The 26499-nt window shown below is 36.3% G+C and overlaps 1 protein-coding gene across 1 annotated transcript; it reads right to left on the reverse strand.

Annotated features, from left to right (window-relative positions):
• Positions 1 to 41: 41 nt before the first annotated feature.
• Positions 42 to 22696, reverse strand: LOC113752485 (LRR receptor-like serine/threonine-protein kinase GSO2). The gene is made up of 5 exons (XM_027296596.1): positions 22309 to 22696; positions 15093 to 15177; positions 13918 to 14780; positions 11331 to 11402; positions 42 to 1669 (listed from the first exon to the last, which is right to left on the reverse strand). Exons 1-5 carry the CDS (start codon positions 22694 to 22696, stop codon positions 42 to 44), a joined length of 3036 nt encoding a protein of 1011 aa, XP_027152397.1.
• Between the last annotated feature and the right edge of the window lie 3803 nt (positions 22697 to 26499).

Raw genomic sequence — 26499 nt, forward strand, 5'->3', positions numbered from 1 at the left:
AGCCTTAAAGTCAGGGCTAGAGCAAGCACTAATTACTTTAGTTAAATTTCGATGACAAGGCAGCTTAAGACTTCACATTCTCTGTCAAAGCTTTTAAATGCACCTTCTAGCTGCAAATCAAATACCTCTATGGCCCAAACCATCCCATTTTCACGAATTCCCTTGTAAACTGAACCAAAGCTCCCAGAGCCAAGTAAGTTGCTCTCGCTGAATCCATTTGTTATTTTTCTAAGTTCATGGAAGGATGCCCTTTCAAATATCGCCATGAGAAGCAAGTTCTGAGTCGGAGCTAGAGTTTTCTTTCTCAACTTTGACCGCATCAAAAAAATTGAAATCACCAAGGCTAATATGACAGAACCTAATGCCAACAGAACAATCATGACTATCCTTTTTGTCCCTGATTCATGTTGAAATGTACTTGTACAAGGTTGGCGCCAAGGAGCACCACACAATGCTTCATTTGAGAGAAAAGATAGGTTCGTGAAATTTGTGAATGGTCCTCCATGAGGAATCGGTCCTCTCAATCTGTTGTAAGACACATTAAAGTATTGGAGATTTGATAGTACGTGTAATGAGTTGGGAATTTCACCTTCCAGATTGTTAAAAGATAGATCCAAATGCTGTAACTGCAGCATATTCTTCATGGAATCTGGTATCAATCCTTGTAGCTTGTTATGTTCCAAGGCGAGTTCTTGCAAATCCTGTAGTGTTCCAACAGTGCTAGGTATCCCACCCAAGTATTGATTATTTGAAAGGTTCAAATAGACTAATGCCTTCAAGTTTCCAATTTCCGCAGGCAAAGGACCTGTCAAACAATTTTCAGACATGTCCATCCCCAAAATATCTCTAGAACTTAAATTGTTAGAATTGAGATAAACATATCTGAGTGTTGTAACATTTCCTAAACCAGAGGGCACCACACCAGAAAGCTTATTTTTTGCCAGATATAATCCTTCTAAGTTCAACAAATAACAAAGCTCACTTGGAATAGCTCCTTGTATCTGGTTGTCAGTTAGATCTATCATCTGAAGCTTCAACAACCATTTGATTGTAGTTGGAATTACTCCTGTCAAGCTATTGGTTGCAAAGTTCAGCCCTATCAAGTTGCTCAAATTACCAATCGAACTTGGAATTTCACTTCTGATTCCACAACGAGTGGCATCAATGAATTCGAGTGAGCTAGAAAGATTTCCAATAGACTTTGGGAGGAAGCCATTAAGAGGATTCTCATTTATCCACAACCTTCTTAAATGTTTGCAGTTTGATAGGGATATGATGAAGCTCAACTCTGTGGATAGCGAGTCCTCAGAAAAATCATTTTGCGATATAACAAACTGTTCCAGTAATCTCAAGTTTCCAAGAGAACGAGGAATTGCGCCAGTAAAATGGTTCACACCAAGGTCTAGCATTCTGAGCCTAGAAGCATTTGAGATAGATGTTAGTATAGTTCCAGTGAATTCATTTCCCCCAAGGTAGAGTCCCTCAAGATTGGGTAAGAAAGCACCTATAGTTGATGGAAGCTTGCCTGACAAATCATTCTCCGCGAGAGAAATAAGTCGTGTAGTTGAACTATTGAAAAGTTTCAATGGGATGGGACCTCTTAACCTATTCGACTCCAAGATTAGTAGTTCCAACTTGCTAAGATTACCAATCTCTTGAGGTATTATACCTGACAAATCAAATTGGTAAAAAAAAAAAAATCTGAAGATTGCTTGTTGTCCTACTTTTAGAATAGACAATGAGAAGTTATATTTTTGTATTTACACCTATTAAAAAATATTCTTTATTGTATCTCTGTATAGTCTAATCAATACGAATATTTGATTTCAAGCATGTATACATTAGTACAAATACCATTAGCATTACTAGTGATAAAGGGCACACTCAGCTTACGTGCAATTTAAAAAAAAATCACTTTTTATACAACAGAAATTGGTATAAAATTTTAATAAGTGAAAAACTTTGATCTTTTAAAAGCTTTTTTAATATTATTATAATGTTTGTGGTTGGTTATTGGTGAAAGTTAGTTGTGCTATTGGTTGATAATACATAGGCAACATGTTAATCAGCTGATAAAAGTATAATTAAGTGATGTGATGATAATGTTGAAAATTTAGAAGTGACAAATATGGCCTAATTAAATTTCACCTATATGCACTCCAGTTATTATGTCATCAATTCAATCACATTAATTTGGTCTAATACCATTGCAAATGCATTTTTTAAAATTTCTTTATGTTATATCCGCAAATATGATAAACAATCATGCAAAAACATATCATTTCTCCCACGAATATTCCATCTCAACTAATTAATTAACCATTCATTTACTCCTTTATAATTATTAATTTAATAATTAATAATCATTTCTCCTAGGATTGGTTTAATTAATTGTACATATTAAATTATGATCATTTTCCTCCTACCCCGTGATTGGTTTAATTGTTCTCCTCAACTGCTTCAACCACTAACAAGTTGCTTATTTAATTCCTATATTTTCAGACTCGAATCAGGTATCGACTCGGTCAAACTTAAGAGTCAATGAGTTCGATCAGATTCGATTAGGGGTTGAACCAGATGATGTCATAAATAAAAATTATTTAAAAATTAAAATATTGTACGTAAAATATCTAAGAGCATGTTAATATTAATAAAATTATATTCATATATATTTGATGTTTCAAATGTATTTAACAAGAAAATACAAGAAAATTAGAACAATCAAATAGCAATTTATATTATTCAATGAACATTAACAAATTTAGAATTAAAATTATAGACTTGATTGAAAAATAACACCAAACTTTAGGACAATATTTATAAAGTATAAAATATTTGAGGTATATTAATAGTTTTTAACAATCTGGAGGTCAAAACATAATATTAAAAATGCTTTGACCCCGCATTACACTTTCCCATTTCATCCTCTACTCCTGACGCATTGCATAGAGCACAACTACCTGAGTTTCATCATCCTCTTTCTTTGCAATTCTGCAACTCCTTTCTTCTTCTTCTTCTTCTAATTTTATTTTCATTCTTATTTTATTAATTTTTTATTCTCAATCTTATGAAATATCAAGCTTATATCTTTTCTTCAAATCTTTCTCTTCTTCACTCCCTTTTTTGCATTTTTGGATCTTTTTTTCTTTTGAATACAAATCTTAGATCTTGTTTAAAAAAATGTTAAAATATTGATTTTTGATACTTGAATTGAAGTGAAAGAGGGGAGAGCTCACAAGGATTTGGAGTTAAAGGTACGGAAGGAAAAAAATTCAACAAAAAGGAAAATAAAAAAAATCCAATTTTTACCGGTTCTTCTGGTTTTGACCAAGTCTCTAACAACTTGAGCTTTTAAGATAATTCAGACCGGATACTTATCTGATTTTCGACTCAATCAATTGGACCGATCGGTCCGTTCTATGTTTAAAAACATGGCTTAATTCCCCAACTCTGCCCACCATAACAAAAGTTCCACATTTTCAGCTCTCAATCATTTTTATGTCCACTCAATCTGTGCCCCACAACCTTGTCACAACAATACCTCGTTATTCTCAACTTGTACTGAGCCTTACGTCTTTCAGTAAAATTTACAGCTCATGTGCCTAATCCAAACCGCTTTGACGTCAATTATTGTATTCGTGTCTTTCATATACTTGATCCGTACTCATGGGTACTAACTGCTATCCCATTTTGTAGAATTTTTGCCTAGGAAAGTAGTAACCAAAGCATGACAACATGGCAAAACTTTTGTATCTCACATATCTAAAGTCAAGTGGCTGAATTTAGAGAAAGAGGAAGCATCTCAACAAATTCAGGGGCAAAGACAGGAAAGCAAGTGGTATAATTCATTGACAATGTTGGAAATGACAAAACATTTTGAGACTGTTTCAAACGAAATAACATGACATTGTCAACAGAGGCATAGAATTATACACTTTCCTCTCTCCAACCATTCACTCTTTCTATCTCTTTGTACCCTCTCTCTAAGTGCTTCCTCGTCTTCCTATTTCCCATTGTATCATTTGTTAGGCCCCTATCAGTATCTCAAAAATGTGGCAAGCCACTTTTAAGTGGCTTCCTGATAGGGTGTTAATTGTTAGTAATTTTATTGTTAATTTCCCCTTTTATTCTTGCCAAATATTGTTTTAATTATTAATATTTACTTATATTTGGTATTGGGGCTTAATTTCAGGAACAAAGCAGAAAATTACCAAAAAGGAGGGACTTTTATGGGAAAATGGAGACTTCTAAGGACCTTGGACTCTTGAATTGGTGGGGACCACAAGCTAGTGCAAGACATTTAGTCATTTGGGCTTTTCAAAGAAAGCAACGTAGAGAGACTTGGAACAACAAGTACTTTGGAGGCTTTGTCCACGTGCGGGGACCACGGATAAGAAGCATGAGTCATTTGGACTCTAGGAAAAGAAACGTACAAGACTTTGAATTTGGTGTGGGGACCACTAGAGATAGCATTAGACTTCCTTTTGGCTTTAAAAAGGGAGACAAACGTACTGAGAACTGTTATCAATCAATAGTTTTAGTTTAAGCTTTTAGCAGAGTTTTAGTTTTTCTTTTCTTAGCTTTTTTTCGCATGGTTGTTCTCCATTAATGGAGGACTAACCTCTCAATTCTAGTCAAGGGGACAACTGAAGACTTGGTTCAACAATTACTGTGAGATCTAATTTATTTTAATTGCTTCCTTAATTTATTGGTATTTATATGTTTCCTACTTTTAATTGTTATAGCTCGTGTGAGTGATTGAATAGATGCGCAATATTTAATTATTCACATAGGCTATTTTGCTAAATAGGGATAATTGAATCCGTAATTGTTCGTTATCTTTATCTCAGTAGCAACTGGCGTAATTGGGTTTATGTCAGGGGAACATACGATCTAATTTAAACAAACCCTCGTAGCGTGTTTGTTAGTTAGGATTGGGTCTTTCTAATTATTAATGCAATCTAGAAATTAAACTCTACGGTCGTACCTAGGCTTGTTTTTGGGTTAGAGAAATAGTTAACGGTCGTACCTTAACTATCGAGAAAGTAAGGAAAGGTTGGTTGTTTATCGCGTGCATGACAACTATAACTAATCTATTAATAAATGTGGAATTATCTGTGAATCAATGATCAGTGTCTGAACCATTTCTGAAGTGTACCCTTGGCTAGAGTTTTCCCTTAATTATTTCTTTGAATTAATTATTTTCTGCAGTTAATTTATTTAGTTAACATTTAATCCAGAACCCCCCATACTCTGGACTCTAGAAGAAACGAATTATCCCCAGTCCCTGTGGATTCGACCCTACTCACCGCTATATACAAAATCTGTACTTTTCTCGAGTAGGTATTTATTATTGTACAGGTTCGGCACCTGTCAATTTTTGGCGCCGTTGCCGGGGACTGGTGCCAGATTAATTTGTTTCTTTTTTAGTTTATTTTGTTTTCATTTTTTTAAATTTATTTTTCTCTTATTTTTTTATTTATTATTATTATTATTTTTTATGGCTGCTAACATTCCATATTTTGATGATAGACTGGACTTTATTCCTGAATGGGGTTATGAGACTCGTGTTCTTCCTAATGATCAATGGGCTGTTGCAAATTGTGAAACTTATTTTGCCTCAAATTATTCAACCGACACATGTCCCGCATTTCAAGATAATCTAAGTGCTCCAATTGATACTTTTGGAGATTTTCCATCTCGATTTCAAACGTGGTATGACCCTTATCCAAACAGGTATGATCAAGGATGGTGGGATAATTCCAATTTTAATTATGCGACGGGGCCAATGGATTTTCAACAGCAAGAGTCTCAGGAATCATCATCTATGTCAGGTATGTCTCTTGAAGAAATAGTTGAATCGATAGCTATTAATACATATCAATTCCAACAGGAGACACAAAGGAGAAATGAGATGATGAAGGAGGCAATGAGTAATCTGGAAGATCAAATGTGTCTATTGACATCCAGAATAAATCGATTGGCTTCTCAATTTGAAGAATTGCCCTCGAAAACCGTTGTTGATCTAGAAGAAAACGAGAGTGCAATTTGCTTGACTAGTGATGAGGAGATGCAAGAGTGTCAAAATGAGAAATCTGCAGATGCGGTGACATTCAAGTGAATGAATCCAGTGAACAATCTCCAAATGCGGTGACATCTTCTCCACTCCTTAATCAATATTTTCCTGACTCCTATTCTTCAATTCCTGTTACTGAAATTGATTTTATTATACCAGAAAATTTGAAATTTCATGACAGGAATAAGTTAAGAGTGGCAATGGAAAAATATCTTGAACCGAAGAATGCATGTGATGGAGGAGTGAATGGAGAATGCAAATTATCGTTGACTTGTTTAGCACCATTTACTAGTCCATGGAAGCCTGTAGATCATGTGCTCAAAGATTACTCCATCTATGAGGGTTACCAGGATCATATTGAAGATGAAGCATTGAAGCGAGCCACAAGATTTTATCCTCCATGAACAAGACATAACAATGTCTAGCCAAAGACATTAAAGAAAGGCGCTTTTTGGGAGGCAACCCAAATATTGATTTTATTATTTTTCGTTTTTCATTTCTTTCGTTTTTTGTTTCTCAGTTGAGTAGTAATGGTCTTCATATTTTTCTCTACTGTGACAGGAAGTCCAATCTTGGCGTGCCCACGCGGTGTTTGTGTCTCTTGAGATCAGTGGACGTTTTATAATCTTGGTGTGCCCACGCAGTGTTTGACGACCCAAAAATGAATTCAAAAAAAAAAAAAAATTTTCAAAAATTCAAAAAAAAAAACATTTTTTTTTTAAAAATTCAGATTTTGAAAATTTAAATTCGGGAAAAAAATTTGGGAAAAAAAAAACATTGAAAAAAAAAAAACCAAAAATATTTTTTTTCTTCTTTTTCTTTTTCTTTCTTTCTTTCTCTTTTTTTCTTTCTTTCTTTCTTCCTTCTTCCCGCTGCCCTGCTTCCCTTATCTTTTGTTTCCTCCATTGCCGCCGCCTCCACGCTCCACCTCACGGACGACCACCAGCTCTCCTTCACACGCCACCCCAACTTCCTCTCTCCCTCGCGCGACCTTCCCCTTGTGCGAAGCTCCGTCACTGGTTTGCGTAGCTTCTCAGCCCGTACGCCATCCACCTCGCGCGATCTTCGCCTCGCCCGCCGCCAGAGTCACCACCAGCTCGCCGAGCTTCCCTCCAGCTCCAGCTTCACCTCGCGCACCACCAGCTCCACCCCAGCTTGCCGCCAACTCCAGTCGCCCTCTCCACCTCGCTGGTGCACCTCCACCAACTCATCGCAGCTCCGCAGCTCCGCAGCTCCACAGCTCCACAGCTCCACCACCCAAGATCGCCGCCCCTCCATCGTGCGACCATCATCTGCTTGGTACCTCTGATATGAGGCGGAGTTACTTGTTTTTCCCAATTTATTGGCCAACTTTCTAAGGTAAATTACTTATATTTGGAGTACTATTTCTGGAATACATTTCTAGACTGAATTGGGCACAGACTTTGGGTTCTATGTTGAATTTTGGTTTTCGGGCCCCTGCTAAATTATTTTGCTGAATTCTTGATGCCCTATGACTGTTGATTTAAGTAGCTAAAGTATTTGGGCCTCTGCTGAATTGTAGTTGGCAGAGTTGTGCATTTATTTGTTCAATCCAGCAACTATAATACTTAGTGCATTGATTGCTGAGTTCATGGCCATAGTTACTATCCCAATTCATTTGTTTGGGAATTCTTTTCGCCCTTGAGATTGATATTTTCTAGACCCTCTGATAGCTATTTTATTTGGAAGTTATTGGGAGTTGATTTTGGGGGTTCGCTGCTTTTGTTGGGCGTTTGTTGCGATTTGGGGTTGGGCATTTAGTTGCTGCTTCTGTGCACCATCGGTTGCGATTTCTAAGAGGTTCTTGTGGCTGATTTAATTTTGCTCTGATTTAATTTTTGTTGCGCACCATTGACTATTGGGCTTTTGTGCTTAAAGTGTTGCTCCTGCTAGATCTCCGAACTACTGTTGCTTGAATTTCCCTCTTCTTGGGTCAATTGCTAATTTTAGCAGGTAGAATTGTGTAATTAACTGTCCAATTGAAGACATTTGTTGGGATTTTGGGGTGGGCCAGTTCCATCATTATCTGTTAATTGTTGGGAGGCAACTCTGACAGTGATTTACTTGTTGAGATTGGTCAATTTTACTTGCATTATCGGGGTAATCTGCCTATCGCTTGCGTGTGGATTTGTTTGGGGCTTTTATTGAAAATTTGCTTTGTTGCTTGAGTGTTTGTTGCTCCGGGCTCTCATTACCCCATCTGGAGCACTGGTCTCTATATTTGTTGGACGCTTTGATTTCTTGTTGATTGGAGTGGTAATTGGAGACCATGGTGAGACCCAGATCCTCTTCTGGGTCTAGGACCTCCCAACCTCCACCTCCTCCACCCTGCTGTCGCTTGGACCACGACGTACGCTGGAACTCTCCTTCCCTCTGCAACCTTTCGCTGCCGCACACTACCGTAGCACCATTTTCAGTCCACCGTTCCCAACTATTCCATAGCCGCCCGCGACCTTTCACCACGTATTCAGGGAAGTTTCGCTGTCCTATTTGTTTTCTTTGCTTTATTACCTCCATTGAGGACAATGTCGGATTCAGGTGTGGGGGGGAGAGCTGTGGTACAGCTAGTATTTTCAGTTTTCAGTTTTTAGGTTCTAGAGGTTTTTCCTTTTGTTTTATTTTGATATTTATCTCCCTTTTTCGCTTATTTTCTTTTCTTTTTCCGAGTGGTCAGTTCTTGTTTGAATACCAAGTTTGATACTGGATTGCTGTTTCTAATTCTGCTATTGCCAAGTTTTAGTAATAAAAGGATATCAAGTTGATGTAGTTGAGTTCAGGAACATCTCTTTGGTGAATATCAATACTTGCTTGACTTTTCCAATTTTTGGTTAACTCTTCTAGGCATAGGGAATGATTGTTGGCATTCTTCATGTGAATTGGTCCAATTATTAATTTTAGTTCTCCATGTTTGGAATTTGAGGCTGGCTGCTATTATTTTTAGTTGTTGTGTTATATGATTGTAAATAAGAGTTGACTGTACTCCGCTAGTAGTTACTACTGAGTAACCGGGGATCTTCATCTAAAGTGTTGATTTTCGCGTCAAAAGGTAGTAGTTGCTATGAGTGCATGGTCTCGTAGCGATTGGAGCTGAGTAACCGGGCTCCTACATCTATCAAATGTTGGAGTTCGCGTCAAAAGGCTCTAATAGCTAGAAACTAAGTCTTTTGTTATTATTGAAAAAGAAAAAAAAAAGAGAAAAATAGAAAAACGTGATAAAAAAGGTGAAGGTTGTGTAAGTGTGTCTAAAGTCAGCTTACCGATCTATGGGTTAATGTTGAGATTTGGATTAATAGTTGGACCATTTGCTGATAAATGTGAGCAACCATTCCTTTTTCTTAGATTAGTTTGCTTTAAATTGGAGGAGTTGGTAGTTTAGATGCTAACCGGGGTGATTTTTCTTGGATCTTGAACTGTGTCGCTTGATATATGATTTTCTTGGTGTCTTGGCAATACGGTAGTTGGAGTAACAGCCATGGTCAAATTTTGGTGTTCAATTGTTGTTCCCATGCTTGAGGGCAAGCATGATTTAGGTGTGGGGGGAATTGATAGGGTGTTAATTGTTAGTAATTTTATTGTTAATTTCCCCTTTTATTCTTGCCAAATATTGTTTTAATTATTAATATTTACTTATATTTGGTATTGGGGCTTAATTTCAGGAACAAAGCAGAAAATTACCAAAAAGGAGGGACTTTTATGGGAAAATGGAGACTTCTAAGGACCTTGGACTCTTGAATTGGTGGGGACCACAAGCTAGTGCAAGGCATTTAGTCATTTGGGCTTTTCAAAGAAAGCAACGTAGAGAGACTTGGAACAACAAGTACTTTGGAGCTTTGTCCACGTGCGGGGACCACGGATAAGAAGCATGAGTCATTTGGACTCTAGGAAAAGAAACGTACAAGACTTTGAATTTGGTGTGGGGACCACTAGAGATAGCATTAGACTTCCTTTTGGCTTTAAAAAGGGAGACAAACGTACTGAGAACTGTTATCAATCAATAGTTTTAGTTTAAGCTTTTAGCAGAGTTTTAGTTTTTCTTTTCTTAGCTTTTTTTCGCATGGTTGTTCTCCATTAATGGAGGACTAACCTCTCAATTCTAGTCAAGGGGACAACTGAAGACTTGGTTCAACAATTACTGTGAGATCTAATTTATTTTAATTGCTTCCTTAATTTATTGGTATTTATATGTTTCCTGCTTTTAATTGTTATAGCTCGTGTGAGTGATTGAATAGATGCGCAATATTTAATTATTCACATAGGCTATTTTGCTAAATAGGGATAATTGAATCCGTAATTGTTCGTTATCTTTATCTCAGTAGCAACTGGCGTAATTGGGTTTATGTCAGGGGAACATACGATCTAATTTAAACAAACCCTCGTAGCGTGTTTGTTAGTTAGGATTGGGTCTTTCTAATTATTAATGCAATCTAGAAATTAAACTCTACGGTCGTACCTAGGGTTGTTTTTGGGTTAGAGAAATAGTTAACGGTCGTACCTTAACTATCGAGAAAGTAAGGAAAGGTTGGTTGTTTATCGCGTGCATGACAACTATAACTAATCTATTAATAAATGTGGAATTATCTGTGAATCAATGATCAGTGTTTGAACCATTTCTGAAGTGTACCCTTGGCTAGAGTTTTCCCTTAATTATTTCTTTGAATTAATTATTTTCTGCAGTTAATTTATTTAGTTAACATTTAATCCAGAACCCCCCATACTCTGGACTCTAGAAGAAACGAATTATCCCCAGTCCCTGTGGATTCGACCCTACTCACCGCTATATACAAAATCTGTACTTTTCTCGAGTAGGTATTTATTATTGTACAGGTTCGGCACCTGTCACTTCCAGACAAGCGCACTCGTTTGGGTCGGTAGGTGATTCAGTTCTCTTCGATTTTTGCTTAATCTTTTCAGATCCCCATTTCCTGTAGTATAGAATAGATATAGATCTATCGTAGCGAAAAAAAATCAGTATCTCTATTTTTGAAGTGCAATCAATTGGAATTTGAAATTGAGTTATAGATGTAGGCTGTAGCATATTGAGATCAAGCTGATCAAAATCGTTTTAGCTCATTCAGTGCACTGGTATGACTGACCAATTGACATATGAGAAAGAGTCCAATTTGATTTGTATTTGAACTCGCTTGACTTCAAGTTCAAATTCAAGTTTGAGAAAAGTATTCTAATGATGGAATAATGAAATAGATCTCATGTCAAAATGTATCTAGTTTTTTACCTGTAATATTAGCACGCTCCATGCTTAGTATCTCCAAATTATAGAGATTGCCAATGATTTTTGGAATTTCACCTGCCCAGAAATCACGGCATGATGATAAATATAATTAACAGTATGGCATAATTATATGTATAATATATATATGTATGTATATATATATTTAGGAATTCTAAGGATCTTCAGTCAAGTTTCAAACAGTATCACGTAAATCTCCCGTATATATTGGCAAAATGACGATTACATACACCCCCAAAAATTGGAGGTCATTTTGGTGGCAATCTTTATGCATATGTCAATGGATTTTTAAATGTGTGCATAAATTAGAAATAAAATTGATATAAAATCTAAATATGCGTATCGAAATTAATATTTTTTGCATTTTCTTTCGTAGATGGTAAAGCCATGAAGTTTCAAATGTCCGACATCAACCTGAGAAGGCCATTGGTATAACAGGTTAGCGACTTAACTATAGATTTACTGACCCAGTCGGTGTTTCTAAAATATTGTACAATAAAATATTTTAATTACTAAAAACATTATAATTATTAAATTACTAGTTGAACAGGTCAGTATTTTAGATTTTACATTGATGAATTATTGACTAGTTAACGATTTCCTTCCTCATTCAGTCCAACTACTAATCCAAGATCACTAAGTTGACCAATTGAACTATCGAGTTAGGTGAGGTTAGGTTTAGTAACTCTGTGTTCTTTTATTTTCTAACTTTTATCTTTATTTTGTTGAAAACAAAAACTTCTTTATTCACTTGAAGTTTGCACCAATACTCAAGTAGTTAGCGATTATCAGCAATAGTGTATGTGATGTAAATTTTTCATGCTCTTATGAGTTTAGTCTCAAAATCCTCCAAAACCCAATGAGTTTTTCTCATTGGGTTACCAAGGATTTTGAACAATTTTCAATGGGTTATGATGGATTTTCAGTCTTAATCTGCACTCTACACAATAAAATTAAATCAGTTAGTCATGGACGACAATTGCCGGCTATAATTAGTTACTTTAGTAATGTTGTTGCAAATTTTGATTGATTAAGGAAGAATATTTTTCATTTTACATCTTTTGACAAAATAAAGATGAAAAAGTTGAAAATAAAAACATCGAAACATTGCAAACTAACAATTCAGTTTGAAATAAATAAAGATAACGTACAGAATTAAGAAAAAGGATGAATTTACGTTATGTATGTTAATAGAGTTGGCTTCTTGCACAAGACTGTTAGTTTGTATGCATTTCATCATCTTAACTAGAGGTGTCAAAGTGGGTGATTTGGGCGGGTTTGAAAGGGTTGAAATAGGTAATGGGTAATGCGTATATGTGAGTCAACCCATTTATACCTATTTAATTAGATGGGTATAAATGAGTAAGTTAAAAAATGAGTTGAGTAACCCAATTACCCATTTGTAACCTATTTATTTTACCTTTTTGTAAACTTATTTAAATTCATTTTTGCAAACTAAATTATCAATTTATTTCACCCTTTACACCTATCATTAGTTTTAAACATTTATTTGTAATGCTCAATAAGCCTAATTACCAATTTTTTCCCATCCATGTTCTATATCGTAAAATTGCATACTATTTAATAATTGAACAATAAGAATATAAAAATTTGAACTAAGTACTATGAAAGTTAACATAAAAACTTCATCAAAAACTTTTGAACCCCTAGCATTTTTTTGGTCTGTAAATTTAAAATTTCATTTTGGAAATATAGGAAAGGAGGCTAAAACTTATCATACACTGGTAATGTTGAAAAATAAGCAAGTTAACAAACAACGAGAAAATAAAATGATAAGATAAACCAACAAATAATAATAATAAATTAAACAAACGTAGTTAACATCATGGCAAAATGAAAAATCTAGAAAAAAAAAATTAAGTAGGATATCTATCTGTGTAAAAGATGTATCAAATATTTGTTAAGGCTGAAAAATAAAACATTCCACTATATACAAAGTTTCAGCAATATTAATGCATGAAAGTCTCCAACAATGAATTCATTAATCAAACACAGGTCTCAAATTTCTTCTAAATGGGTGAGAGAAGAATGGAAGTTTGGAGAAGATAATTTTAAATGTGTTAATTGGGTTTGATGGATTACCAAATTATACCCATTTTTAAAAACTTAATATACCCATATCCAATTATTGATGGGTGCGTATGCATAAATTTAGTTAAATGGGTTTGATTGTCATCTATAATCGTAGCTTACAATCTAAAGTGCAAAGGGTTTAGCTGTGTATTTCTAAACCGCATGGCAGTTAGAGGTTAGAGTACCACACCCCATGGGGTTCTTGCGTAATGTCTCCAATTTTTAACTATTATTACCTATGTGAAAACATCCCCATATAATCCTTGATGAACAAATATGCAAAAAAGAAGGAATCATTGCTTATATACAGTCTACCTAAACATTAAGTTTCAACTTAATCTATTTAAACATTAAGTTTAAGTGTTTCTCCACACCCCACGCATCTAAACTCACAACCCTACAAGCATTTAAATCTGCGGTCAATTGGTGCTCGAAATACACAAGAATTTTTCAAAACAAAGTGAACTTGGCAGCTTACCTGTCAGGTCGTTCCCACCCAAATATAATTGTGTAAGCGTGGTTAGATTCCAAATTTCCTTTGGTATATATCCTCGGAATTTGTTGTGAGACAAGGATAAAACTTGAAGTCTTGAGCATTCTCCGATGCCTGATGGAATTTCGCCTTCAAAGTTATTAAGTGATAAGTAAAGCCCTTTAAGTTGTGGGAGATAATTGCAGATATGTGCTTGGAGGGAACCCGATAAGCTATTATTGGTAAAACCAATAACTTGCAATGAGGAGAGGTTAAACAGAGCCAGTGGCAGAGGGCCTACAAGTTGGTTAAATTGAATGTCCAAAACTGTCAATTTCGGTAGAGCGCTGAATTCTTCAGAAAGATTTCCAGTAAAAAAGTTGAAACCCAAACTGATGGTCTCTAACTTTGTGAAATTAGAGAGCCTGCCTGATAATGAACCTGAAAATCCGTTATCTCGGAAGGATAAGTATCGGAGTGCAGTTAAAGCTCCCAACCATGACGGAAGTTCTCCCTCAAAGGCATTACCTTCCAAGTTGATGTACTTCAATCGGAGCAGACGAGATAGCTCGGTTGGAAGATGTCCATGAAAGCTGTTATTCATAACATTCAACCTGACGAGAAAAGAAAGATTTCCCAGTTCTGGAGGTATCGTTCCCGCAATTCCCATGTAAGAAAGGTCAATGGCTGCGACTCTGTGATGACGAGCATTACAAGTGATTCCAATCCAGTTGCAAACAGAGGTAGATGTGGACCAGTTGGTTGGGATGATCCTTTGGGGATCGAAAATGGCGGCTTTGAAGGCAAGAAGCGCATTCAGATCAACAGTGTTGTTTTGGTTGTTGGCTACAATTATGGCCCTATTTTGTCTAAGGCATTCATTGTGTGGAAAGACAAGTTATATATTGGTCAAGAACTACTCCTGTCTAAGTCCCTACACTCCAGATTCTGTGTTTGTTGTCCTCCAAGAAACATGGCAAACTAAGAAGTGAAGCCATTAATACAGTCCTTTTAACACGAAAGAAAGGCAGTTGACTGGACAGATTAAGTGGGAGCGTTCAAACCCAACTACCAAAACTCGGCCAATGACATAAATACCCTATATTCAGAGCACATGATCTCTCTTTTTTTTTTTTTTTAATCAGATGGCAATATCTAATCCACCCTACTTCTACTTTTACCTAGAGTCCGGGGGTGGAGGGAGAGGCCCAACAGGATCTAGAGAAATCGACGAAAATTGAACCAATATCGAACCAGACAGGTGCGCTATGCACCCATATGAATTTAGAAGAAACCACATATAGTGACACATTGATTGGAGAGAAGGTTTGAACCTTTGATTTTTCACCCCATCAAGACCTAAAATCTTTGGTAGTGGCCAACTGTCCAAAGGTAGTTAGTTAGAGCACATGATCTCTCTCAATATTTGTCCAACTTACACAAGAAATCTTGAAGTTTAACAAAAATGTAACTTAAACATCTGAGCCCTTTTTTATTTTCATTTTTTGTGCTTATCTCTATCGCTATCTTATCTCCAAATCCACTTTATCAGCATAACAATTATCCATTATGCTTGAATTAAGAAAATCTAGCTAAAATATGTAGCATGGAAAGTTGGTATTTCGATTCACAAAATTTTTTTTGTCAATAATTTTAAGTTGAATTTTTCTGTTACTATTATATCAAAAAATATTAGGTAATAACTCAATGGCGAAGGGAGAAATAAATAAGGTAGAGAAAGTGATTATTGAGGCATTAGTCAAGAATCTCTGATATCAGTTATTGTAGTCCCAGGGTAGAGTGATATCTGTTTCTAAACTTGCCCTCAAAAATTTAAAATTCAAATTTGAATATAACTTGACATACAACTAAAAATAGGGACAATATTGAAAAAAGTGATAAAAAAACAACCTTAATTTTATTAAGATGACAAATATTTTGAAATATCCTAAAATGAAAAACACAACATTAAAAAAAAAAAAGAATTCCCTCATTTATTCACCAAGTTTCTATGAGGAAGTCTCTTTGCTACGAAGTTCAGGATTTGATTCCTAAATTTGGCAGTTTGGGATTTGGAAGGAAATAAGGAGGGGTGGGAAGGTTAAACCAAAATCTTTGTTCTTGCCATTTTAGTGTATTTTCTCCTAGTCTATTGGTGATAATTAATTTATCATCATGTCCTATGTTTAGTAACATTCTCAATTTTAACTTTACTTTCTTAAAAAAATTGATTCTTGGTCCTCGATGGACGACTAGATTTTGTCGGACTAGCTTTTTTATGTATTGTCCCGCTTTCGAGTAATTGATATCACAAGCAATTCCGGTGCTTTAGCATTCTATGTGGCAAAATTGAATTTTGGGTATAACATAATGTTCCAAGAATGATGAAAAGGATACTACTCCAAGCCAAGCTAAAATTATTAAGTGTCTGAAAATTTGAAGGATAAAAGAAGTGAAGATGCAGAGAAGTGTCCTAATCCTCTATGGGCCTGCACTAGTCTAAGGCATTCATTGTGTGGAAATACAAGTTTCGGTCAACAACTACCCCAGTCTAAGTCCTTAGGCTCCAGAGTCGAGAATTGAAGCTATTCACTCATTTCCATGTATTTGCTTCCAACCAACCAAGATGAATGCAAGTCCAACAAAAGAAGCTAATAGTGCAGTCTTTCTACATGAAAGGATGGCAGTTGACTGGAAACTTTTGTCTGAATCTAGTCTATGGTATAAGTGGGTTAATTATGTTAACTTTTGGTTAAGATAACCAAATGAACCTGTCGGTTGACCAAATTGCATTTACCCCTATATGCAGTGATGGTGTTCAAACCAAACTCATGAAATGAAATAAAGTGAAAAATACAGTTTTAATCCTCAACATTTGGCATGTGTGCCAAACTGACCCAAAGTTTCAATTAAAACAAATTTGGTCCCCAAATATGCTATTAACAAACTTTTCTCAGTTTTTAAATTTTCCTTATACTCTGACTACTAAGGTGAAATGTCCTCAATATATTTTTTTTGTTGTTGGGGGGGGGGGGGGGAGGGACCAATCTCAATTAGATGTGGCTAATTATCCTACAATTGGGAGTAAACATATATAGCTCCATATATGTTTACTAACTTTATGTGAAACATTCGACAACTTTCCATCCTCATCTAAAATATTTAAAAATAAATAAATATATATGAAAGAGCCAATGCTGTGAGATTATGAGGATGATTAGTTTTTATGATACTATACTAAAAAAATGGGAACACTATGTTCTTAAATAATGAATTTCTTCAATACTCGAGTAAATTTTACTTTATCAAGATAAAGGATCCTTATGGTCTTTTGACTTATACTTGGTTGGATGGGAGAGAGTTCAACTTAAAGCCAAATATGCACATAGTGCTAAACCTAGATGTCTAGTTTTTATGTTACCCGAGTAAGTATCCTCTAAGCAAAATGGGAGAGAACTATTGACTTCGAAGTCTGAAGCGTTATTCCTACGGCGGTGAGATTAAGTGTTTTGTAACAAAATCAGTTTAAATCAGAAAAGTACACTTAAAAAAGTATTTTGAGGATAAAAATGAAAAATAGTTCTCATAAATGCCCCTTTTGTAGCTATACAAGTTGTATTAGTAAAATAATGAAAACTAATAAAAGCTAGAAAGAATTAATAAAAGGAGAAGAGGTTTCTTTTGTCATGCTTGGTAGTTTATCAGCGAACTAAGTTAATTGTTCTCACATGCAGGGTTTAATTTATGATGATCAACTCTGAAAATTTCATGATATGCAACTAACATGTATTAGACAGAGATAACAAGGAATTGATTACCTATATTGCTATGGTTGTCAATTTGAGATTTTGCCTTTGTACTTGGCAGGGTTGTCGATGCTTGTGCAATAATAATTACCTACTCAAGAAAAATACAAATTTTGTATATAGCAGTGAGTAGGGTCGAATCCACAGGGATTGGGGATAATTCGTCTCTTCTAGAGTTTAGCGCATGGGGGATTTTTGAAAAATATAAATTTTTTTAATTAACTAACTAATGAAACAACTAATAGAAATAAACAAGAATTAATCAATAACCAATATGACTCTAGCCAAAGGTGCAACTTTTCAGACACGGTCCATTCAACTGATTATTGATGCAAAGATAATTCAATTACTCATTACTAGATTGGTCATAGTTGTCATACACGCGATGAACAACCAATCTTTCCTTAATTTCTCGATAGTTAAGGTACGACCGTTAACTATTTCTCTAACCAAGAAATAACCCTAGATACAACCATAGGATTTAATTACTCGATTGCATTAATAATTAGAAAAGCTCAACCCTAACCAACAAACACGCTACGAGGGTTTGTTTAAATTAGATCATATGTTTCCCTAACATGAAACCAATCGCCACTGCTATTAATCAATTAAACAATTACGGATTCAATCAATTAATTTGGCATTAGATCATTAAATTAATTCGAATATCGGGCCCTTGACATTCAAATAACATAATAAACATAAGCAATTAAATTAGGAAACATACAAATACCAATGAATAAAAGAAATAAATAAAATTAATTCGATCGCACAGATATTTGAAACCGCGCCTTCAAGTTGGCCTTCGACTAGATGAGAATTTAGCCACGCCTCATGAGAAAATCTCCACGTAATTTAATTGAGGTCCAGGCCATCAAAAGAACCAAGAAAGAATAAAACTAAACTATGCTAAAAACTCCCCGTACCCTTTCTTACGATTGTCCTTATATAGCCAAAAGGAAATGACTAAAGCTATCTATCCAGTGGTCCCCATGAATAAGGAACAAAAACAACTCTCTGCACGTTTGTTTCCTTTCAATTCAAATGACTAATGCCTTTCTTCTCTCCGTGGTCCCCGCACAAATTGAGAGTCCAATTCCCACAAGTAAGCTCCAACCGAATTTTTCTCTTTTCGTTTCCTCTTGCTCCTCAAAGACTTCAACTCCTAATCAGCAAAAAGGAAATGCCATCTGTCTGCTTTGTGAAGCTTGTTTGGAGTCTCTCACATGTGGAGCAATTTTCTCTAATAGGTCCCATTTTTTAGCACTTTTTAATTCCATTTCCTGTAGATAGGTCCAAATACCAAATATAAGTATATATTAACAATTTAAAACAATATTTAGTAAGGACAAAGGGGAAATTAATAATAAAATAACTAACAATTAACACCCTATCAATTCCCCCCCACACCTAAATCATACTTGCCCTCAAGCATGGGGACGACAAATAACATCAAAATTTGAAAATGGGTATTGCTTCATCTACCCTATTGCCAAGATACCCAGAAAAACATATATCAAGCATCACAAGTTAAGATCCAAGAAAAACCACCCCGATTAGCTTCCCAACCACCAACTCCTCCAAATTAAGGCAAACTAATCTAAGAAAAGAGGATGGTTGCTCACATTTATCAGCAAATGGTCCAACTATTAACCAAAATCTCGACATTAATATCACAAATCGGCAAGCTAACTTTTTCATATACTAACACAATCTTTACTTTACTTCTCTCTTTTTTTTTCTTTTTTCTTTTGTTTTTCTTCTTCTTTTTTTTTTTTTTGAATAACAAAAGACTTAGTCTATAGCCCTTAGAGCCTTTTGACGCGAACTCCAACATTTGACAGATGGAGGAGCCCGGTTACTCAGCTCCAATCGCTATGGTACCACACATTCATAGTAACTACTACATTTTGACGCGAGAATCGACATTTTAGGTGAAAATCCCCGATTACTCAGTAGTAACAACTAGTGGAGTATAGTCACCTCTTATTTACAATCATATACCACAATAACTAAAAATAACACAAAAATAACAGCAGCCAGCCTCAAATTTTCAAACATGGAGAACTAAAATTAATAACTGGACCAATTCACATGAAAAATACCAACAATCATTCCCTATGCCTAGAAAAGTTAACCAAAAATTAGAAAAGTCAGGCAATTATTGATATTCACCAAAGAGATGTTCCTAAACTGAACCACATTAACTTGATACCCTTTTATTACTAAAACTTGGCAAGAGCAGAATTAGAGGCAACAATCCAACATTAAAACTTGGTATTCAAATAAGAGCTGATCACGAATAAAAGAAATAAACGAAAAGGAGATAAATATCAAACTAAAAACAAAGGAAAAACACCTAAAAATTGAAAACTGGAAATACTAGTACCACAACTGATCCCCCCCACACCTAAATCACACATTGCCGCCAATGTGATAATCTAACAGCAAAAGAAAGGAGAAGGGCAACGGTACTTCCCTGAAGTCGTTAAAATAGGGACGGGTCAGGCGGGAATTGAGGAGCAAGACCCGCATGGTGCATAAGTGCTGCCAAATTCTGCTCCAGGTAATGCAAGTTGACGTCAATGTGGGTCACTCGAGTCTCCAGTCTTGGTGGTTCCAATGTTAGTTAAAAGCAGAATCAATGTAGCCCAGAATTGCAGCAAGTGCTCCAATGAACGAAGTAATTGAAATCTCTTGCCAGAAAACTCCCAAACATGGCAATTAGACCCAAATAGTGCCCAAATGACCCAAGAAATGGGCAACGCCAGTAATAGTAGTTCAAAAGTCGGACAATAATTGAATCACAAGGTTCGTTATTTAGTAGTCAAACAGGCAGCCAACCAAATAAAATCCACAAATGTAGGCTGAATACTCCAATCAACACCACTGGTGCACTCCACAGAAAATGAAACAACTCAAACGACCAACCCAATCAACAACATGTGCAAGTTAGCCACCCAAAGACTAGACAAATATCCCAACAAACAGCAATTCCAATCAATAAGTATAGGTGGTCTCAATTTAGGCAAAAATAGAATTAATGCAGCCCAACAATTCCACCAAATGTGCCCAACCTGAATAAGCAAAGCAAATGGCACAGTAGCCTCCCAATTCAACAAAGAATCACAGAAATATCCAACTACAGGAGCAATAGATAGTTCCGGTAGTCTAAACACACAAAATTCCCAACAAAAGGACTGCAATGTACTGCAATAATAAAAAAGAAATTGGACCTCAGATGATTTAAACTTCGACGCCTGCAGAGGCAGTGGTGGTACTGAGCAGCGACGCGCGGTCATGGGCGAGAGGAGGACGGGGTAGCGCGCGCTGCTTGCTTGGCCTGGAGTAGCGGAACAGCCGTGGTCGCGGCAGGGAGAGCTAGCTGGAGAGGCGGGCATCGATTGCCACTAGCGCGCGAGCTCAGGAGGAGCTGCGCGCGATGGAAGAGGAGCCGTGGCGCTCACTATTGGCTGCGCGTGCGGGCGTGTGCGGGCGTGTGCGCTGGGGAGATGGCGTTAGCGGAAAGTGGAGCGATTTGAGGTGGAGGTAGACAGTGAGGTGGAGAGCAAGAGTGAAAAGTGAGCTGGGGCAGAGGTGAGGGAGAGGGAGAGCTGGGGCAGCGGCGTGCGAGGTTGGTGGCGGCGACAATGGAGGAAACAAAAAAAAAAGGAAGCAGGGCAGCAGGGAAAAAGGAAGAAAGAAAAGAAAGAAAGAAAGAAAGAAAAGAAGAAGAAAGAAAAAAAAAAAAGAAAAAAGAAAAAAGAAAAGAAAAGAAAAAGATAGTTTTTGGTTCTTTATTTTTCAAATAAAAATATTTTTTTTTCATTTTTTCGAATTTATATTTCAAGATTTGAATTTTTGAAGAGAAAACAAAAAGGAAAATAATTAAAAAAATTTTGATTTTTTTAAAATTATTTCATTTGTTTTTGGGTTGTCAAACACCGCATGGGCACGCCAAGATTATAAAACGTCCACTGACCTCAGGAGGCACTAACACTGCATGGGCATGCTAAGATTGGTAAATGTCCACTGATCTCAGGAGACACAAACACCGCGTGGGCACGCCAAGAATGCACTTCCTGGTCATTGTGGAGGAAAATATTAATATTGATACTACCCAACGGGGAAACGACAAAACGAAAGAATTGAACAACTAAAAACAATAAAACCAATATTTGGATTGCCTCCCAAAAGAGCGTCTTTCTTTAATGTTTTTGGCTAGACATTGTCATGTTTGTTCAGGGAGGATAAAATCATGTGGCTCGTTTCAGTGCTTCATTCTCTATGTAATCCTGGTAGTCCTCGTAAATAGAATAATTCTTGAGCACACAAGCTACGATCTTCCATGGACTAGTAGATGGCGCCAAACCAATCAACAATAATCTGGATTCTTCACTTACTCCTCCATCATGCGTATTTATTGGTTCAAGATATTTTGTCATTGCCACTTTTAACTTATTCCTATCATAAAATTTAAAATTTTTTGGTATAATAAAATCAATCTCAGTAACAGGAGTTGAAGAATAAGAGTCAGGAAAATATTGATTAAGGAATGGAGAAGATATCACTGCATTTGGAGATTGTTCACTGGGTTCATTCACTTGAACGAGTTGATGTTGAGGCCCCATTTCTTGCACTTCAACATCCTTTTCATCTGCATCTTTAGATCCATTTTCTTGAAACTCTTGCAATTCCATGTCACTTGTCAGAATAATTGCACTCTCATCTTTCTTAACGTCGACGACGGTCTGTGAGGGCAATTCTTCACTCACGTAAGAAGTTAATTGCGTTATCCTGGACGCCAATAGATGCACTTGATCTGCCATCTCGGATGTCAATAGTTGCACTTGTTCCGCCATCGCTTGTGTCTCCTGTTGAAATCGATATATATTAGCAGCTAGTAATTCAATCATTTCTTCAAGAGACATACCAGATACGGATGATGGTTGTTGAGACTCTTGCTGTTGAAAATCCATTGGCTCGGTCGTATAATTAAAATTGAAATTATCCCACCGTCCTTGATCATACCTGTTTGAATAAGGGTCATACCACGTTTGAAATCGAGATGAAAAATCTCCAAAAGTATCAATTGGAGCACTTAGATTATCTTGAAATGCGGAGCATGTGTCGGTGAATAACTTAAGGCAAAATAAGTTCTAAAATTTGTACCAGCCCATTGATCATTAGGAAAAACACGAGTCTCATAACCCCATTTAGGAATAAAGTCCAGTCTATTCTCAAAATACGAAATATTAGCAGCCATAAACTAGATTAAAAAAATAAGAGAAAAAAAGAAGAAAGAAAACAGGGTGAACTCAAAAAGAAACAAATTAATCAGGCACCAGGCCCCGGCAACGGCGCCAAAAATTGGTAGGTTGTCGATGCCTACGCAATAATAATTACCTACTCAAGAAAAATACAAATTTTGTATATAGCGGTGAGTAGGGTCGAATCCACAGGGATTGGGGATAATTCGTCTCTTCTAGAGTTCAGCGCATGGGGGATTTTTGAAAAATATAAAATTACTAATTAACTAACTAATGAAACAACTAATAGAAATAAACAAGAATTAATCAATAACCAATATGACTCTAGCCAAAGGTGCAACTTTTCAGACACGGTCCATTCAACTGATCATCGATGCAAAGATAATTCAATTACTCATTACTAGATTGGTTATAGTTGTCATACATGCGATGAACAACCAATCTTTCCTTAATTTCTCGATAGTTAAGGTACAACCGTTAACTATTTCTCTAACCAAGAAATATCCCTAGATACGACCATAGAATTTAATTACTCGATTGCATTAATAATTAGAAAAGCTCAACCCTAACCAACAAACACGCTACGAGGGTTTGTTTAAGTTAGATCATACGTTTCCCTAATATGAAACCACTCGCCATTGGTATTAATCAATTAAACAATTACGGATTCAATCAATTAATTTGGCATTAGATCATTAAGTTAATTCGAATATCGGGCCCTTGACATTCAAATAACATAACAAACATAAGCAATTAAATCAGGAAACATATAAATACCAATGAATAAAAGAAATAAATAAAATTAATTCGATCTCACAGATATTTGGAACCGTGCCTTCAAGTTGGCCTTCGACTAAATGAGAATTTAGCCACATCTCATGAGAAAATCTCCACGTAATTTAATTGAGGTCCAGGCCATCAAAGGAACCAAGAAAGAATAAAACTAAACTATGCTAAAAACTCCCTGTAGCCTTTCTTACGATTGTCCTTATATAGCCAAAAGGAAATGACTAAAGTTATCTATCCAGTGGTCCCCACAAATAAGGAACAAAAACATCTCTCTGCACGTTTGTTTCCTTTCAATTCAAATGACTAATGCCTTTCTTCTCTCCGTGGTCCCCGCACAAATTGAGAGTCCAATTCCCACAAGTAAGCTCCAGCCAAATTTTTCTCTTTTCGTTTCCTCTTGCTCCTCAAAGACTTCAACTCCTAATCGGCAAAAAGGAAATGCCATCCGTCTGCTTTGTGAAGCTTGTTTGGAGTCTCTCACATGTGGAGCAATTTTCTCCAACAGGTCCCCTTTTTTAGCACTTTTTAATTTCATTTCCTGTAGATAGGTCCAAATACCAAATATAAGTATATATTAACAATTTAAAACAATATTTAGTAAGGACAAAAGGGGAAATTAATAATAAAATAACCAACAATTAACACCCTATCAATACTCCATTCTTTCTCTTTCAAAACCACTAAATCACTTGGCTACTATCACAGCCTCACAAGTATTATTAGAAATTCCCCTCATGTTCAGCTTTTATTTTCTCCATCTTTGTCCTTAGTTTTGTTTCTTCTACAAAATACCTTCTTCTCATATTGTATAGGACTGATTCGTTGTTCTTGTTACTGATATCAATCACAAAATGGAGCTATTTTTGTAATTGTAGTTATAGTTTCTGATTATGGACTTCACCACAGTTATTTTTGTTAATCAATTGGAATTAATTAATTTATGCCCTAATTACTCATTTGTCAAATATTAGTCTTCAAATAAGACATAATGTAATGTCTTTGGGTATAGTAGTAATTTCACACCATGTGATGTAAGTAATTGAACCCAAATTTCTGCCAAGGAAAGTCAGTGTAATTTTACAAACCTTAGAGGAGACCGGTGAAATAGTCAAAAATCTTAGAGAGGTACAAACGCCTACTGCCGTATATGCATTTCGATGTGTGCGGGACCCAAATTTGTTTTGGCCAAATGCTGCGTTCGGTGCTCGGAGGGTGCGTATCACTCCGGAAGTGGAAAGCTATTCCACCACCTTGCTTAGTGGTTCATGGTCTATGGTTATGCTTTTCTTTTTCGTTTCTTTTTCTAATGTTAGTTAAAAATAATGAATTAATTTTTCTAAGTAGTATTTTGGTTGTTGCCTTTTTGGGGGATTAGTAGATTGGCAAATAAGTAAATGCAATCTCGTAGTATTTACATGCTGATCTGATTGAATCACCGAAGCACTAAAGATTAGGCAGAAAAGAAAATGAAAGATTGATTGAGAATATTTATCCGTTTGACAATTTAGAAATCACGCATATTAATATATAGTCACATAAGAGTATGGGTTGAACTTAACACATTTGTCATTAATGGCCACATAAATATAAAGAATGGTGATGAACCATCCTATACCTCTTAGCATGAGTGATGAACTCCATAATGACTTGGCCTAAGCAACTTCTTGGCTAAGCTCCTAAATGTAAAAGTTTACATTTCAAGTTTCACTAGTAGAAGATCTGTAGTCTTCTTGGCCCCTGCATACTTCTTTATCTCCAATCTTCATGCTCTGGTGAAGTTTCCTGCATTTTTCTTCCCAAAAGGCGAGGGTTAAAGATTGAGATTGTAAGTTGTTATGAACCCGGAAATTAACAGAAGAGGAGAAAGAGAAATTGGAAAAGAAGGAGGAAATGAGAGGGAAGAGTTTATTTCATTCCAAAAATCTGTTCATCTCAGAAATCTGCCTTCTATTTATAGCTACGGTCCGAAGATTCTAGATCAGAATTGTCATGCTAACATTGCTTATTTTGTCCTAACACTGAACGGTGATCCAACTGACTCCTAACAGAATTGCAGCTAACTCTCTCACGTGTATTTCCATCCTCCACGTCAGCCATGCAGCCATGCAGCTGTTCACGTTCTTCATCTTAGCTTGCGTCTTCATGGGAATGATCCGCTGGTCTGCCACTGCATGGAGTTGATAGTCTTGCAGATCATGACAACACCCCCTCCTCAACACAATCCTCACTAGGATTGAATTGAAAATTAGGGAACTGAGACCGAAGGACAGAGGCATCCTCCCAAGTGGAGTCATCTGGAGTCAAGTTCAGCCATTTAACCAATACTTGGAGCACTTTCTGCCGTTTCCTCGCCACCTCCCTAGTTGCGAGTATACTTTCTGGTGCAATCTTGACTTGGCCATCCTCAGTTGTCAGGGGTAGATCCTGGTTGAAACTAGCTCCTTTGGTAAAGGGTTTGAGCAAGGATACGTGGAAGACAGGATGAATGGTGGAGCCCTCTGGTAATTCCAATTTATATGCGGCACTGCCTAATTTCTGCACAATCTTGTAAGGCCCATAGTACTTGGAAGATAGCTTAAGATTTCTCCTGAGAGCTACGGATGATTGCCTGTATGGTTGCAGTTTGAGATAAACTGAGTCCCCAATATTAAAGCTCCTTTCTGTCCTTCCCTTGTCAGCAAACTGCTTCATTCTATTCTGCGCCTTTAAAAGGTTGTCCCGGA

Source organism: Coffea eugenioides, chromosome 11 (assembly GCF_003713205.1).
Source record: "Coffea eugenioides isolate CCC68of chromosome 11, Ceug_1.0, whole genome shotgun sequence".
Taxonomy (NCBI): domain Eukaryota; kingdom Viridiplantae; phylum Streptophyta; class Magnoliopsida; order Gentianales; family Rubiaceae; genus Coffea; species Coffea eugenioides.

What these genes read in the sequence shown, in the direction of transcription:
- LOC113752485 (XM_027296596.1), bottom strand. Translation starts at nt 22,696, where the DNA reads ATGGATTTTCAACAGCAAGAGTCTCAACAACCATCATCCGTATCTGGT. An exon ending in CCTCCACCCCCGGACTCTAG is followed by an intron (nt 14,781 to 15,092) that starts GTAAAAGTAGAA and finishes TGAATGCCTTAG; the next exon opens with ACAAAATAGGGCCATAATTG. An exon ending in GGGTGGGAACGACCTGACAG is followed by an intron (nt 11,403 to 13,917) that starts GTAAGCTGCCAA and finishes ATTTCTGGGCAG; the next exon opens with GTGAAATTCCAAAAATCATT.